Source organism: Antechinus flavipes, chromosome 2, assembly GCF_016432865.1.
Source record: "Antechinus flavipes isolate AdamAnt ecotype Samford, QLD, Australia chromosome 2, AdamAnt_v2, whole genome shotgun sequence".
In the NCBI taxonomy this organism is placed as follows: Eukaryota; Metazoa; Chordata; class Mammalia; order Dasyuromorphia; family Dasyuridae; genus Antechinus; species Antechinus flavipes.
Genome location: NC_067399.1, coordinates 647358143 through 647375083, shown reverse-complemented (window position 1 = coordinate 647375083; position 16941 = coordinate 647358143). Strand labels below are relative to the sequence as shown.

General features: G+C 34.2%; 1 protein-coding gene across 7 annotated transcripts in view; it reads right to left on the bottom strand.

Moving 5' to 3' along the window:
- Positions 1-16941, bottom strand: part of CCSER2 (coiled-coil serine rich protein 2) — a 120600-nt gene that overhangs the window by 23177 nt on the left and 80482 nt on the right. For 5 of the 7 annotated variants that reach the window (XM_051982360.1, XM_051982359.1, XM_051982364.1 and 2 more), the window contains one exon: positions 11580-11669. In XM_051982360.1, coding sequence (XP_051838320.1) covers positions 11580-11669 — 90 coding nt within the window. Of the gene's footprint in view, positions 1-2143; positions 2229-11579; positions 11670-16941 lie in introns of all 7 variants that reach the window. The other 2 variants (XM_051982361.1, XM_051982362.1) reach the window with 1 other exon arrangement.

The window sequence follows — 16941 nt, the reverse complement described above, 5'->3', positions numbered from 1 at the left end:
GGTCATAAGAAGATTTTTATCCAGTCTTCTTTGCAAAAGGAAGTAATCATATATTCTCATTACAATAATAATAAGTTCTATTTGATTTGTCATTTTGCAGTTTACAATCACATTTTGCTTTTTTTGCAACAACTGGGTGAGATAATTAGTGTAAGTATTAAATCTCTTAATTTACAGATGAGGAAATAGAAATTTGGAAGAGTCAAATAACTGTTCCCAGTTACAAAGCAATCAAGTGGAAAAGTAAACACTCAAACCTAGGCTTCTGACTCCAAGGACAAAGTTCTTCCTATTATATAACCCTACTTTTCAAGGATCAAAACAAGTTTTATATATGCATGAGATTTTTTTTTAAATAACTGACATCAGCCAAAATTACTTTATTCCACTCTATAATGAAATTTAGAAAGTTTAGGAAGAATTTCTTCACCTCAAGTCCTACAATAAATACTTGTAAATGTATTAAAATAGCCATAACTATTAGAAGCATTAGGGGAAAAAAATCTTCAAAAAGGAAGAAACAGACACAGGCAGGCATGTGTCTATGTAAAGCTACTGATTCAATTATGTGGGGACAAATTTTCTTTTAGTCATACGTACATGTAGTGACCAACAAAGTTTGTATGAACAAATAAAAGATTTTCATTCCCTCCACTAACTTTGAACATTTTATCAAGTACACATGTACTTGATAAACTCTGTTAGGCACCCAGAGAATATAAAAATAAATAATATACTATCTCTCCTACATTCAACAGTACTCAAACTACACCTACTTTCATTTACTTAACCCAACCTTTTCACCTACAGGCAAGAACTCTTAAAGAAGCCAACAGTATTATTAAAGGTAGAGAAGACTAGAATAGGGAAATAGGGATATGGAGACCAAAGATGAAGAAAGAAGGGCAATTTGGAAAAAAGATTAAGCAGATAGAAGTTGAAAAGAAAAAAATGAATGGAAAGAGGAAGGTTAAAAGCAACAGCAGAGAGGAGAAGGTATCCAGCTGCCTAGAAAAAAGGAAAGACGAAAGTATTGCCCTGATAGAACATCCTAGAGTCAATGCCTGTATCAATCACACTAAAATACTGACAATAACACTACACATGCAGCTTTTCTGCCATAGAAATCCCATTAATGGGAGAGCAGTTAGGAGGAACAGTCAAAGCAAAGAGGCATGGCCATCAAAGACAAATTCAATTTACTCTGTCTTTTTTCTTAAAGCCATTGCTATTTAAAATTCCTGATAATTCACAATTCTAAATCTAAATATGTCATCAAGACATGTTTTGTAATGATTTATAATAAAAACAATTCATATTTCTACCTGTTTAAAATTCCCCCACTGGAACTTTACACAAAAGCCTAATAATGACAACTAATATAATTCACAAGTTCAAGGAAATCCATGAAAAAGGCATTTCAATAAATATATAAAATATTACCAACTTACCAGATGTGCACATAGTAAGCATATTGTATAATACAATAAATCTAGTTTTAGAAAAGCAGATCAAAATTAACAAGTGAATTAGGGGTTCAGATAACCAAGTTGTTAGCAATATTAGTAAACCATGCATAACTGAAAGCCATTTTCCTATCCTGTAATACTGAAAATCATAAATTTAAAAGAAATGCTAGTGACAACAGAACTTTCTCATAAAATGTCTTTTAATAAGACATCTCCTTATTGAACTGCTTCCAAAGATCTAAGAAAATACTTGAGCAAATCTATATTTATAAATGAAGTCAATTTCATTCTGGATACATTATGCCCATGTACACATATTTGAACATGTTTTAAACATACCTAGATAAGAAAGTATTGCTTATTCATTTTAAAGTTATAAAAAAGGAAAATGCATTAAGTATATTATATACACATATGTTTATAGGGCTTATGCCATTCATAATACTTGAAGCTTGTGTTTTGTTAGAATAAAATTAAATTTTAATATTTTTTATGAAAGTCATTTACATGCGATCAAAGAAAGTGTTAAGTTAAGAAATAGCGACATAGAAATCATAGGCTGGCAGCTCTTTGAGGCTAGGAAAGAAGGATGCTCTAGAATGAACATTTCGTGCAAAGGGGAGGAAAGTCTACTGGAAGCCAAGGTGAGGTATGAGTGAGAGATACAGACTCACTCTGTCTGCGGTGCGGTGGAACAGTCCGAGGGCTCCCTTGGAATGAGCCCTGCCAAGGAGAGAAGGAGGGAGCAGAATACCCACCCTGTGCAGAGAGAGAAAGAAGGGAGAAGGTATAATAAAAAAGGGAACAGAAAAAGAGAGAAACCAAAAGCCATACTGTTTTCTTTCAAAAGAAAAAATAAAGCCAGTGTTGAAAATTTTAGGCTTGGTTTCAACCTTTATCCATACCACAAAGTGCTCTGAGTATATCATCAGTAGTCAAGTTGTCAATTTTCTTATATTGAGGCAAAGATTTTGTCTTTCAACCTAAGGAAATCTGAAATTAATCATAATAATGTGTCTTGCTAGGTATTTTCATTTATTTATATATTTTATAGAGTAGTGAGGCATATTCTTTTTGTAGGATTAGGAAACATTAAAAATGGAAAATGTGATTTGAAATGTTAAATGTTACTCTACAATAGCACCAAATATCAACCAGGCAAAGAATCAATGATATGAAAGGATGTTAAAAACAAAACAAAACATCTTCTATATTGGAAAGAATACTGGCTTAAAATGATAAAATTATCAGCATTAGGACAGACTCTAGCAGTTGAGTTTGTAACTTGCAACAAATTATTGTATGCATGTTACAGTATGCAAATGCACACTTCTAGATCTAAATAATCATAATCATTAGCCTTCACTTATTAAAATATTATCCAAAAGAAAAAACTTTAAGGGAACTTTTGTTATTATAAACCAATTAATGTTCAAATGAAACAAATGAACATGCATTCTCAGAAATATAGAGGAAAAAATACTCTAAAAATCATTTAAGACACCTAAGTATCACATAACAGCAGCAACATTATTGAGAGAGAATCTCACCAAGAACTTGATAGGGGGTGGGAGGGAAGGAAGAAATCTGCAGCAGCTGTGAGGGATAATAACATCTTTAGAGAATCAGGCCTCCCATGAGGAACTTATAAAGGAAAGAGCACAGAATGTCTAGTCTTAACTCTGTCACTAGCTATGTACGTGACTTCAAGCAGTCTCTCTGGATCTCTGTTTCTTTGTCCATAACACTAAAGTGGTGGCCCCAGATGCTATGTAAAGAGATGACCAATGACTTATTTAACCATTTATTAATGACCTATCATGTGCAGAGCCTTGAGCGGGGGGTTGGAGGGGAAGGGGCTGGAAAAATAATTAAGACTCAATTCCTGGCCAGCATGAGGTTTGCAATCTAGTCCACATGGAGGAAGACCTGATGTTTGCAGGCTAGACCAATGTATTACCATATAAAGTGTTTCTGGAGTGTCTGAAATGAATATTTTTTAAATTTAAAAAAGAATGGGGACAATAGCATTCAAAGAGGAGTGTAAGTGAAGATGACCCATGAGTAACGTGAATATGCAAGCAGATTTTGGGGGTTTTAGGGAAGGGACTGGGAAGCCTAAATCTCAGGGTAGATTTGTGAACCATTAATCCCACTTGACTGTTCAGTTTACTAGCTTGACTTTCAACAGCTTAGCTCTACCCCTCAGGCTTTAAGAAGGCATTTACTTCTCTCATATTGTACCAGACTTGCAGTCAAGAAGACCTAAGTTCAGATTCCACCTCTGACACCAATTGGTGGTAAGACATTTGTCAAATAACAATGTGAGCCAGTTTCCTCATCTGAAAAATGAGAATTAATGAGAGTTAGACTAGGTGGCCACCTCTAATATCCTTTTCAATTCTAAGAAATGCCAAAACAGAGCTTTAAAAAGAAAAACAAACACCCATTCATTCTATGTCCATGCCCTAATACTACCTTAAATACTCCAGAGAGAGGTCTGTCTTGAATATTTAAGGAATCATTTTTTAGTGAGAGAGATGAAAACCTCATCAAAGCTCTGAGGATGAGGGAGAATTCCTACTTTGGCCCCAAGGAAATAAATATTTTCCTAAAATATATATGAAAATTAGTTCTTAAAAATCCAGAAGGAATTCAAAGGTTAACTATAAGGTAATTCTGGGGGCTAGTCACTGGAAACACTAGGCTGAAAGTCGTGAACAGTATTTGTAAAACAGGCTTCTTTCACTCTATAACTGGAGATAGGACTTAGGATTTAGTTTTTTGTGGATTCTGTTTGTCCTTTTCTTGTAGCCGGGCGGCTGAGTAGAGTAATTAAGAAAAATCTGGTCCCTTTTCTGCATAGGTTCAGTCTAGGTTACAGAATAGAACAGAGGCAAGCCAGGACAAAAGATACTTTTTCAGATATAAATCACACGAAAGCTTCACTGCTCATTTTACGTGAAAGGTCATTGTGAGTGAACACTCAACTCTCTCAGTTTAATATTAGAATTTCTTTATTTTTCCTGCTCTCTTTTCACACGTGTAGGGAGTATGGTGACTTTGGTGATTGATGAGGCAAAAATTTCCAACTCCATAAGCCTCATCAGGATCTTTTCCATTCTGATGCCCCAGCTGATTTTCATGGCAACAAGTAGCTTTGGGGAGGGTTCGAAAGAGTCTCCTCACCTCAACTCCACTCAAAGGATAAGACAAAGAAGTTAACTGGCATCTGAGATCATAACTCAGATATTAGTATTTAGACTTAATGATATCATCATCCTCAACATAAATTAGTTTGGAGGATGGGTTGGTTTTGGTGGAGGGAACACAATGAGTTCTTTAATTTAAAATAATATTTAACAACATTCTAATAAATACATAGTGATTTTCACTTAGCAATCCAAAAGATAAGCAAAATTTACTTCCAAAATGCTAAAACATTCCATATGTTAATCTTACAGCATGAAAAACGATCCAATTTCATTAATTTTTATCTGTTGTTAACTTGAATGAAGAAAGATTGACTTATCCTTTATTCAATAGTATAGAGCAAGCTAAACACTTGCTTACCAGGTTCTGTGAAAAACAGGTAAGAAAAATGGTATCACTAAATTACATAAATGAGAGCTGTATTTGATTTTCAGAGAGGCTGGTCAATTCTATTCAAGTGAAATGTTATTTCAGTGTTTTTTTCTTTGAAAGAAGACCATCCCTATAGATCTGGTATTCAAAAATAGGGTACATGTTTAGTAAAAGGGCAGCTAAATGGCATAATGGTAGAGCACCAGACCTGGAATCAGAAGACCTGAATTCAAAGCCAGCCTCAGAGACTTACTAGATGTATGATTCTGGGCAAATCACTTAACCTTGTTTGTCCGTTTTCTCATTTGTAAAATGAGCTAAAGGAGGAAATGGTAAATCATTTCCATATCTATTTGCCAAACAAATGAAGAGCAACAAATGTTTACTTAACAATTTAGTAGGTGATTTAGGACATCTTCCACATTTTACTTTTGGTCCCAGAGTTTCTCCATGTTTTACTTTTTCCACATTTATGCATAAAATTTTCTAAGTTTTTTGGGGGGATAAATATCACAAGTTCATGAAGTAATCCAACATAATATCAATGTAAAAGACAGTATTTTTGTGTAGAATTGTATATAAATAAGCAGTAAAAACAGCATATTTAATAAAATTATTTCTTGAGCACAGCTAAAACTTAAGCTAATTTATAAAGAAATATTCTCCTTATAAATCTCAAAACCAGATATTAACAGATATGTCATTTTAAACACCAAAACATTCTCCACCAGAAGTTATTTTATATGAAAAGTAAAAGGATGATGTGTACATTCTTAAATTGAAAGTTAAAGAATCTTTTAGAGTAACAGTCAAACCTCTTTTTTCCCTTGAGTGCATAGTAGATGACATAGCAGTACGTTAGCATCTCCGACTTGGGGAAAAAAGACCATTTGACTGAAAATAATAAATCTAGATGTTGAATTGGTTGGTTGTTTTGGGAGAGGGAACAGAGAGTTGGCAAGAGGCAGAAAGTAAGGTTTCTGAACGTACAATTTCATTGGTATAGGGAATCTCAATAAGGAAATTCCTAACAATGCATATTTAGTTTTATTTTTTTTAAATCAATTGTACTTTGCACTTTGAAAAGTAGAAAAAGAAAGGAGTTTTCGGATGGTATCCCCTCTTTCATATAGTAGCTTCCCTCCCTTAATTTAAAATTGACTTGTAACATGCAAGCACAAGTTACATAATTTTTTTTAATGGAACATTTTTATTATTCTGATTGCAAGAACAAAAAAATTAATGGGAAAATGCAAATAAGAGATTGTATTTAAAGATTTAAGACCTGCTCAATAATAATTAAGCCAATTTTAAAATCTAATTTTATCATATTTTATGAAAAAAATAGAAAATATCATTTAAATGAAAACAAAAAATAATTTTAAAGCATTTTGCCAACAGCTGTAATTTTGAGCAAATGAATTAAACTTTGGTGTCAGTTTTCTACAATGTGCAATGGCTGGATTAATTCTAAAATCACTTTCAGATTTAACATTTTAAAAGTTTAGCTTTTTTTAATCACTTAAAAATTTAGGTAATGAGTCACCATCATATGAATGATATAGATAAGATTTTTAAATTTGATGAGCTAAAATTATATTTAACAAAATCAAATAAATTTTATGTTTTAGAGGAAGTCTTTATCTCTGAATAAATACTATCTCACACACAGATACACACATACATATATCCATTTTAATTTTACACGTATTTTTATAAAAATCAGTATTAAGGAAGATACAATCTATATTTTTTCCGACACTTCATAGAAATCTATTTCCTACCTATATTTCTTTCATAAGAACTATTGCTTATTTATCTCAAAGTAAAAGAGCATTTTAAAAAATGGTTGGCACTTTAACATATGTGTGTGTGTGTGTGTGTGTGTGTGTATGTATACACACACACACACACACACACACACACACACACCTGATTTGAAAAGGTCTTCCTTGAGAATTAGGGTAAGTCAGAGTATTTCATTAGTACCCATTAAATGTTCTATGCATTTTATGCCCTGGCATTTTAGGGGAATATCTCAAGGAGGAAATATAGGAGTATGTGGATAACCATCACCCAGGATGAGAAAACATGGATGAGTTTCTGACTGCATCAATGGTGGGACTGTACACATTGATGGACTGCAAATTCACTGAAATATATGAAGATATGGGTTTTACAAAGGCCTTTCATTTAATTTATTTCTTCATCAATATACAGTCACTGCCACTTGTTGTAATATAGATTCTAAAGTTATAACCTAGCTAAAACAGTTCTTTGTCAACATTCTTAAAAATTACACAGCCTTTTCTAGGTCTTCATCCAATTAAGCTCTCTGCAATTTTTGACAGTGTGGATCAATCCCTATACTTCCTGGATTTCTCAATTCTGTGACATGGGTCTTTCCTAACTGTTCTTCTATTGGTCTGAATTCTTATCAATACCCTTTTGTTCTGTTCTCATCAAAAGTTCTGTTTTTGGATTTTTTTTTTCTATTTTATTCCCATAGGTCAGAGATCATTTCTCCATAGGTGCATTCAAATTTCTATATCCAGCTCTTACTCTGCTGAATTTCAATACTCCATCATTAACCATCTGTTGGACATTGCCACCACAAACTGTCCTATCAGTACCTCAAATTCAGCATGTTTCAAACAGAATTCATCATCTTCCATTCTTATAGAAATTCTTCCTTTGAACCTCCCCTTATTTCTGTTCAATTACATTAAGTAAGTAATGATCACAACTTAAAAGCAGAGAGGAAGAACAAGAAAATCTGGACTCAAGATCCTGGATAGAAGAGGATCAAGCATGTGGCCACAGAACTGGAAAAAGAATAGCTGACTGAAGTCAAGCTGTTGAAGCACAAACTCAGCTACCTCTATTACTATGAGTTATTCTTAGGATTCAGGTTTTATGGGAAGAACACTGCTTCTTTAGCAACCCTATGTTCATTTCTTCCCCATACAACAATATTTCCTACACAGCTGCTAAATTAAATCAATATGGTAACCTTGTCAGTCTCCTATTCAAAAGTCTTCAATAGCTCTCTACTGTTAACTTGAAAGGAGACTGCTAAAGCAACCCAGGGTTTTCTGCTTGTGCTGATGCTATTTAACATTTTCAGTCAATGGCTTGGTGCTATGGGATGCCAGGTTTTCTTTGACACCCCACCCCAGAAAAAAGAAATCTATGTAAAAATATTTCTTGTACTCATCATCACACAAATGATAAAAGAAGCAATGACATCAGGTCCCAGGGAAGTTCTAACCCTGCTCTAGGAGTACATTAAGCAACTACATCTAAAGTGGAACACAAAGTATGGATAAGTCCTGACCTATGCCTTAAACTGAAATACCTAGCCAAAATATTCCCCACCCTCCTTTTTAAACCCTGGAAAAAATGATTTCCCTGGACCAGCCTATTTATACAATAAATTTCTTTTCATAGCTCATTCTAAAACAGTCACTTTATAATATATGTGCATAAATGCATCATCTTATTTAGAATAGTGCTTTGTCCATTCAACACTATTTGGATAAGAGATAACATGACTATGGGTTTTCTGACACATGTCTAGAATGTGCAACATTCTGATAACAGAATCTAAATGGATACAATAAGATTCTAAGGCTCTGAGTGAGCTCCCCTACTCATAAGCTAAGTAGTGCAATTTGTACATAGAAGCCATGGTAAATTGAGGATCTCTAGTTCATTCTCACTGTCTCTAATCTCATTTTGTTTCCTTCAATCACAACCTTTCCTAACAGGAGAGGGAAGCATGTAATATTCTCAAAATTTTGCTTGAGCTGCCACAAAGCATATGAACCCTTCCAGCAGTGAGCACCTTAACGGTCACAAATGGTGATAACCACCCTTGCGATCTGAAAGTTTTTAGAGCAGGAAATCAGCTTTAACTTAAGTGGGGGACAGTAAGGTATTACCTTCACTTTTGGTCACCAGATTACGAAAAGCAAGTTCATCAATTTGTCCTAAGAATTTCCCAAGGGGCTCACAGCTCTGGGCAAAGGTTAGGGTCCTACTCAAACAAGCTGCTGCTGGTATCAAGGGTATTTCTTCCCTGAGTCACAAACTATCCCCAGAAACTTGTATTTTCCAGCTTTCCTGGATCATTGTTTAACTGTGCTCTCATTCCCCCCCACCTCACAGAGGTATCCTTAAGATTGAGGTACAGCTGATATATCCCATAAGATATATGGGATATCTGCCCGGGGGAGTGTGCTAGGAAAGCAAAATAAATGCTCCAAAGACCAATTAAGTCAAGTATCAATTCCGTAACAAGGAAGCATCAACAAAATAATTGGGCATCAGCAAGTAACAATGACAGTCAGAAAAGAGCAAAGTAAAGTAAACCAGAAACAAGCAGTCAAGGGAGTGTTACAAAGAACTTAAATATATTAATATTCATATTGTTTGCTCAGAGCCATAGCTCTTAATGTGTTCTTTCAAGCATGATCCAGCCTAACTTTGTGTGCTGATCCTCAACACAGTCCCAGAACTTTGTTAAAATACTATTTAAGTTTACTGTGAATCCTGTCTGAAAAGATTTTAGAAACTATTTTTTATAAATATTTGAAAAGTGATTAGAGTATTTTAATTTATGAAAGCACAAAAGCATAATCAAACATGTCATACCAAATTTGAAAAATAGTTTTTCATTCATTCTCACACCAAGCAATGCAGCTGTTGGTTCCCTATTGCGTACACCTCTGTGAACACTATGTCTGGTCCAGTAGTTCTGGGCACAATATTTTAGAGAGATCATTAATAACAGAGAAAATGTCCAGAGAAGGGCAATCTGGATGAAGACAGTCCTTGACATTCAAAGACTATTGGTGAGCATGGATGACTCATTAGAGATTGGATCCATGAAAAACCCAGTACAAGAACCAGCATTGCCTTGCCTATCACCTATATACTCCCTTGACAATGCTGCTGATTAGCAGCCTCAAGTCTCCTGAAGATTGTCAGAAATTCTTCAGTTTTCCCATCAGAGTAAAGCCAATTAAGCAGCTTGCCCTAAGAAGAAGGCAAGACAAACTCCATCTTTGTTTGCAATAATGAAGTCTTCAACAAGCAGATTTGTAAGTAATCTGGAATTGCCAGAGATAAATACAAGATTGATAACTTAAATTTAGAGAAAATTTTAAGATTTAACTCAACAACCCTGGAAAGGCATTTTTTTTATATTAGAGATGAGAAAACCAAGGCTAAAGGATGTTAAAAATGGTTTATTCAAAGTCATAAAAGTATGAATTATCAGAGTGGAAATTAGAATTTAGATCTCTCCTGACTATATTCTATTGCCTCTAAAATTTAGAAATCATCCTAACCTTTGTGACTTGCTGAATAAATTGGTCTTCAAGGTTGATAGCTTATAATAACTAAGAGTGGGTCATTTGCATTTAGACTATAGTGAATAGTTTTTCTTTCTTAAGTATACTATATAGCACACACCACAGAGTTGACCCAGATGTGCCTGCAGGCTGAGCTTTTGGCTTTTTCCTCAGAGCCCTATGATTTTAACTTGGAGCTTCCCAAATCTACACCATGGTATTTCATGTCCCCATTTTTTGAGGCAAAAATAATGCAAGTCAAAACTGTTACAAGAATAATGCTTCATTTTAAAGATGAGGAAACTGAGGTCCAGAGGTGCCACAGGGATAGTCCCATTTCAAATTCAAATCTTCTGACTCCCTACTCAAAAACTTTCTTTTGTTTTTCTTCTTTGTTTTAGAATTATATCACTGCTCCCTGAAGCATGAAGAGCTCAGAAGGTGGGATCATTGAATCCCAGTTCTATGTTATATCACCATAATCTTCCTGAAGATTTTAAGAAAATACAAGATGGTCAGAAGTGGGTTATTTACCATTGTAAAAGTAGTTGGTACTCCTGGGGACATCCTAAAATGTCTTAGGAATAATCAAAAACTAAATCATACTCAATATAATTTTAGTGTCAAGTACTTTACTGTGTTTTACATCTTTGCCAAATGACATTGTGTCAAAAGGCTATCGATAGATATTAACCTGAAAAGCCTATTCCCTAACCATGCCAGACAATAGATAACCTACTTACTACACAGAACTTGAAACAGCGGAATTTAAATTGAAATTGCCATTGAGTAACTATAATAATGAAACAATTACAAAAAGCTTCAACAAGACACTTACATATTTCACACCTTCCATAGTCTCACATATATCGCCAAGGAGCAAAGAAATATTTGCAAATCCTATTCTTCTGACTTATGTGCAATGAGAGGGGATGACATACCAAGGTTGAGTTACATCAGTGTGCAAAATGTAAACAATATAAAAATTTCACAATGAAAACTGTGGGAGGCATAGAAATATTTAAGAGACAACAGAAAAAAAAAAAAAAGAACTGTAAGGGAAAAAAACTAAGAGGAAAATTTATTAAAGAGAATATGACCAGAGCAAAGCAAGAGCATTCAACACTAAGTGATTCAGGAGGGGTCCAAAGATAGGTATATTACTCACAGAAATTCTTCTCCACGATGTTTGTGTGTATTTATCAGCATATGTACACTTCTCCCCTTTAGAATTATGGTGACATTTACACCTAGTGGCCTAGACAAACAAGAAAAAATAATGAATAATTCACTTTGCTGTCTATATACAAACATACATAAATTACATGATTTATCATGATAACTTAGATGTCTCTTTTGAAGATTCATAACAGAAACATATAAATAATTTCTGCCAATTTTGTCACTATCCAAAAAGTGACACAATTAAAAAAAACCCAATATGATTTGGTTCTTGAAAATATAAATATGAAAGTTTATCTGCCTAGACAAAGGTTGCTTTGTTCATTCAGCTGGTCAGAGTATCACATGTCCCTTTCTATGTATTATCTTTTAGAACGTGTTAACATGTGCTGATTTTAAATGGCTCTCCACTTGGATAGGATCCATCTGGTGAATACTGTCTAATTTAAAAACTAATTCTATACATATTATCCCACTCAGATAATATGTGTGTGTGTGTGTGTGTGTGTCTGTGTGTATCCTGAAATAAAACAAGAATGATTACTAAAAATGCTTCTCTGCACAGTCTTGAGTTCTAGATGGAACAGTCTCAAATAATTACCAAAAAAAAAAAAGTAGAAATAGATGTTAAATCTTGAGAATGCTATTTCTTGCTAGGACGTGACCATAGCAACTAGGTAAACAGCCCAGTTGGAGTATAAATTCCCTTCCTTGAAGAAAAAACTGTAAAAGAAAAATCCATTAAGTTAAGCTTCTAAATTGTTCCTTTGTACAAATGACTAAGAATTTTCTGTGAGTGAAAATGAGATCATAAAATAATTACAGCTTTTCATTTTCCCAATACAAGTTAAATCCTATTACAGTAAACAAGTTAGAGCAAAACATTCTTTGTGAAACAAAAAAGAATGTATAAATGCTAATAAACAATTTCTAATTTAAAGAATTTAGATATTTCCTTTGTGTTCAGTGTAAAAGGATTTAATTTCTACCACACTAGTGAGCATAAAAGGGAGAAAATGTTGTTTGAAAATGTTCCATAAAGTATTGTTATTTACTAAATTCTAAATTGAATTACTTGCTTGTTCCAGAAATTATTTTACTATGTTCTTTCAAAACAACAAATATTTATATAAATATACAGATAACAGGCCAGTAAAACAAGTACTGATTTAGAAGAAAATAGACATGGAGTTCAAATTCTAGTCTACTCTAACTACTTGGGTGATCTTGAATGCAAGCCCTACGGAATTATAGTACACCTCAGTATCCCGAGTCCAGTCAGGAGAGACAAAATGACTTCTCCATGGCTACACTGGTAGATAGCAGCAAATTCAAATCCAATCCTTTTTTTCATTACACTAAACAGCTTCTACAAAATACAAGGAAATGTCAACATTATGATTTTCATCAGAGGACATAAGTTTAAGATGTACCATTTGAACTGTACTTTGAAGGCCTATTCTTTGTAGAAACTGTTTATGTGTGACTGTATTACAGGTACAGTGCCTACCCTTCTGGAAATAATCCACTCATTCTATTTTGGGCATGAAGGTGGCAAAGTACAGTTTGGTTTGGGGAAATGATAAACAGATCAGATTGACTAAAGTGAAGCTTATTAAAAAAAAAAGTATTGAGAGATAAGTAGGCTGGGACCAAAGCAAGAGAATTTATAGAGCATAATTAAGCAACACATTAATATAGCAGACTCTTCCTTCAAAGAACTCTCTTTTACTAGATTCTTTATATAAAAAAATGAAAAAAACAAAAACAAAACACCAAACTCAATACTGTTTAAAGCTTAATGCTGTGCACAGACAAAAATAACAGTCTTGAAATTATCATGTGGAATTTGTACTTGGGACACAAAGAAAAATGGCGGGGAAGAGGGGGAGAATCCCTTTTCAATCTAATGGAGAAATGACATGCAAATTAGTATTTACAAACAAGTTATATACAGCATACTGGCATTAAGAGGGACAGAGAAAGGCTTTAAGAGGATTTTAGCTGAGATCTGAAGGATTCTAGGAGTAGAAATGAGGAGAGAGAGAATTCTAGGCATGAAGGACAGCCAGTAAAAATGCAGAGCTGGGAAATGGGAGTGCCATTTATGAGGAACATCCATGAGGCCATGTCACTGAATTTTACAGAATATGTGGTAGAGAATAAAGTATAAGAAACAAAAGATAGGAGGGTCCCCCCCCAATTCCTCCTCCAGATTATGAAAGGCTTTAAAAGACAAACAGATTAATTTTGTATTTGATACTTGAAGTAATAGGGAGCATGATATGTTAAGAATTGGGCTTTAGGAAGATCAATTTGACAGCTGAATAGAAGTCAGATTGCAGTGAGAAGAGACTTGAGACAGACCCACTAAAAGGTCACTGCAACAGATTTGGCATGAGATGATAATAACTTATACCAGAATAATAGTAAATTAAGGGAGAGAAGTTTAATTCATATGAAAAGGTTTTTCAGCCTTGTTAACAACCAAACAACTAAGCATTTATTAAGCACCTTCTATGCTGTCAGGTACTGAGGATATAAAGATCTTTTTCTGTGGTATGGCATCCTCATTTTCTAGTCATGTACAAATCTGAGTTAACTGCAAGTTAAATGAGTCCCCAGAATGACAGTATGGCCAAAAAAAGGATAAGGTGATATTAAGCTTTAATAGAAGTATTCAAGACTACAGAAACGACAGTCCTATTCTACTCTGCCCTGGTCAAATCACTTCTAGAATACTGTGTTCAGTTCTGAATGAAATAGTTTAATAAGAGGGAAGAGAAGGGGAAAATATCTATTAAGTACCAGGAATTAAGTGCTTTGTATATAATCTTATTTGAGCCTCACAACAACTTGGGAAGGTAGGTACTGTTATAATTCCCATTTTTACAGTTGAGGAAATCGAGGAAGACAGATGCTAAATGACTTGCACTACATCACACAGCTAGGGAACATCCAAGATTGGATCTTAACTCGAGTCTGCCTTACTCCAGGCTCAGCACTCAATCTACTATGTCATAAGAACATTGATAAGTTGGAGTGTCCAGAGGAAAGGAACCACAATAATAAAGGACTCTCAAGATCATGAGTATGAAATCAATAGAAAGAAGTTATTAGCCTGGTGAAGACAGACTAGAGAGTAAACAGAGAGAGTAGCTGGAGCTAAAGTTGGAAGAAGAGAATATATCATGGCATAATGGCTGTCTTCAGGTGGATATAAAGTTTTATGTAGAAGAAGAATCATACTTTTTCTGTTTGGTGTCAGCAGAAGAGAGCCAGAAATAAAAGCAGCCCAGTTCTTTAGGACTCTATTCAAAAGCAGAAGTGGATGAATCAGAAAGAGTGGGTTTCCCCAAAATGGAGATCTCCAAAGTCTAGATGGATCCTTCTCAATGACTTTGCAGAAAGAATTCCTGTTCAGATGCTATATGACCCCTGAAGTCAGTCTTTAATCCTAGATCTATTTCCTGACAAACTCTTAACTTAATCATCATCATCATCATCTTTTAAGATGATTTCTATACAGTCAACAAACACTATCACATCCAAGTAAAAAAAAAACAAGGCTTTGCTTACTACTGTACAATACCTAATGATGAGCCAGAGCCTTTTGAAGGCTACATTTTAAAACTAGAAACACTCAAGAAGTGGAAGAGTGCCGCCTTCCAGGGTCAGATAGTCTGGGGTATGCCAGAACCAGCCAACTATGGCCTTAGTTCCACATCCCCCAGAATTGTATTTGTAGGTTCATGAACTAAGAACAGTCTTTACATTTTTAGATATAGTAAGATTTTACTTAAAAATAAAACCATTCTTAGCTTGTAGGCCCTAAAAAAACAAAACAAGGATAGACTTAGCCCACAGGCCTGAAATTTACCAACCCCTGGTCTAGACTTAGGGGTGGACAAAATGCCAGTAATGGAGATTAAACTTTAAAATGTGTTCTGCACACATTTCCTCCCCCAGAGCAGGTTGTTAAACATTTACCAACACACAGCTGAGTCTTAACTCACATAAGAACTCTTTCAACAGTATTTCCCCCAAGTAGTGACCCATTTTTTGCTTGAATTCTTCCAAGTAAACTAAATACCTTCAGAAACAGCCCATGCCAACTTTTGGACAGGTATAATTATTAGGAAAATTTTCTTTATATACACCCATTTCTAGCACCTCTGTTCTCATATTCTTCTTCTGTACAAAAGCCTGGAAAATACCACAAGAGAACTAGTATATCCCTCCCTTACTTTTACTCTTCTCTAGCCTAACTATAAGCTTAATTCATAAGGCATGATAATTAGTCTTCTTACTAGTGGAGATTGCCCTTCTCTGGACATTCTTTAACGCATCAACCAGAGAATGTAACATAAACAAAAGAAGGAAAGGTGAGATGTTATAATTCAACCTTGGGTATCTTTTTTTTTTTATCATTAGACATGAGATGCTTCCCCCAAATGCATTTGTGTTATTTTTTTTAATCCCAAGACAGAATTCTCAATTTTATTACTATTCATTTTCCTCTAACTATGTCTCATCATTTTAGTCTATCAGATCTTTTACTATTTCAATTCCATCATCCATTATATTAGACATTTTGCAGGGCCATTTTCAGGGTAGGGTAACTATGTCTTTGACCCAGGGCAATGAAATTTAAAAAGTACTGACAGTACCTGCATTTCTTTAGCGGCACAGAAACACTTAAATTAAGAATTCTATTAGCAAGAATAAGTTAATTGAAAATTATCATATAGCGCCTTTCTCTTCCTAATGACTATGCCTCCAATGAACTCCTTTTTCTCCACACCATTCTGTAGACTCTTTAACATATCTGAAAGTGTATTTTTTTGTACTACTTACCCCAGCTGCAAAAATGGCTAGTTAGGGTCCTTTAGAAAAATAAGTATGTTGTTTATATCTGCATCTAAGTTTCTAATATAAGTATTAAACAAAACAGGTAAGAGTATTGTAGAGCATACCTCTGAGACATCCCTTTTAAATTAACTTAGATTAATTAACCACTCTTTTGTCAATTAGTTGACATTTCTTCATCTTATTCACAATGATACAAAGATCTTTTATTTTTATTTTTTATTAAAGCTTTTTAATTTTCAAAACATATGCATGGATAATTTTTCAGCATTAACCTTTGCAAAACCTTGCTTTCCAAATTTCCTCCCTTCCCCCACCTTCTCCCCTAGATGGCAATTAATTCATTATATATCAAATATAGTATAAATATATATACATTAAATACAATATATGTATACATATCTATACAATTATCTTGCTGCACAAGAAAAATCAAATCAAAAAGGGAATGAAAATAAAATGCAAGCAAACAACAACAA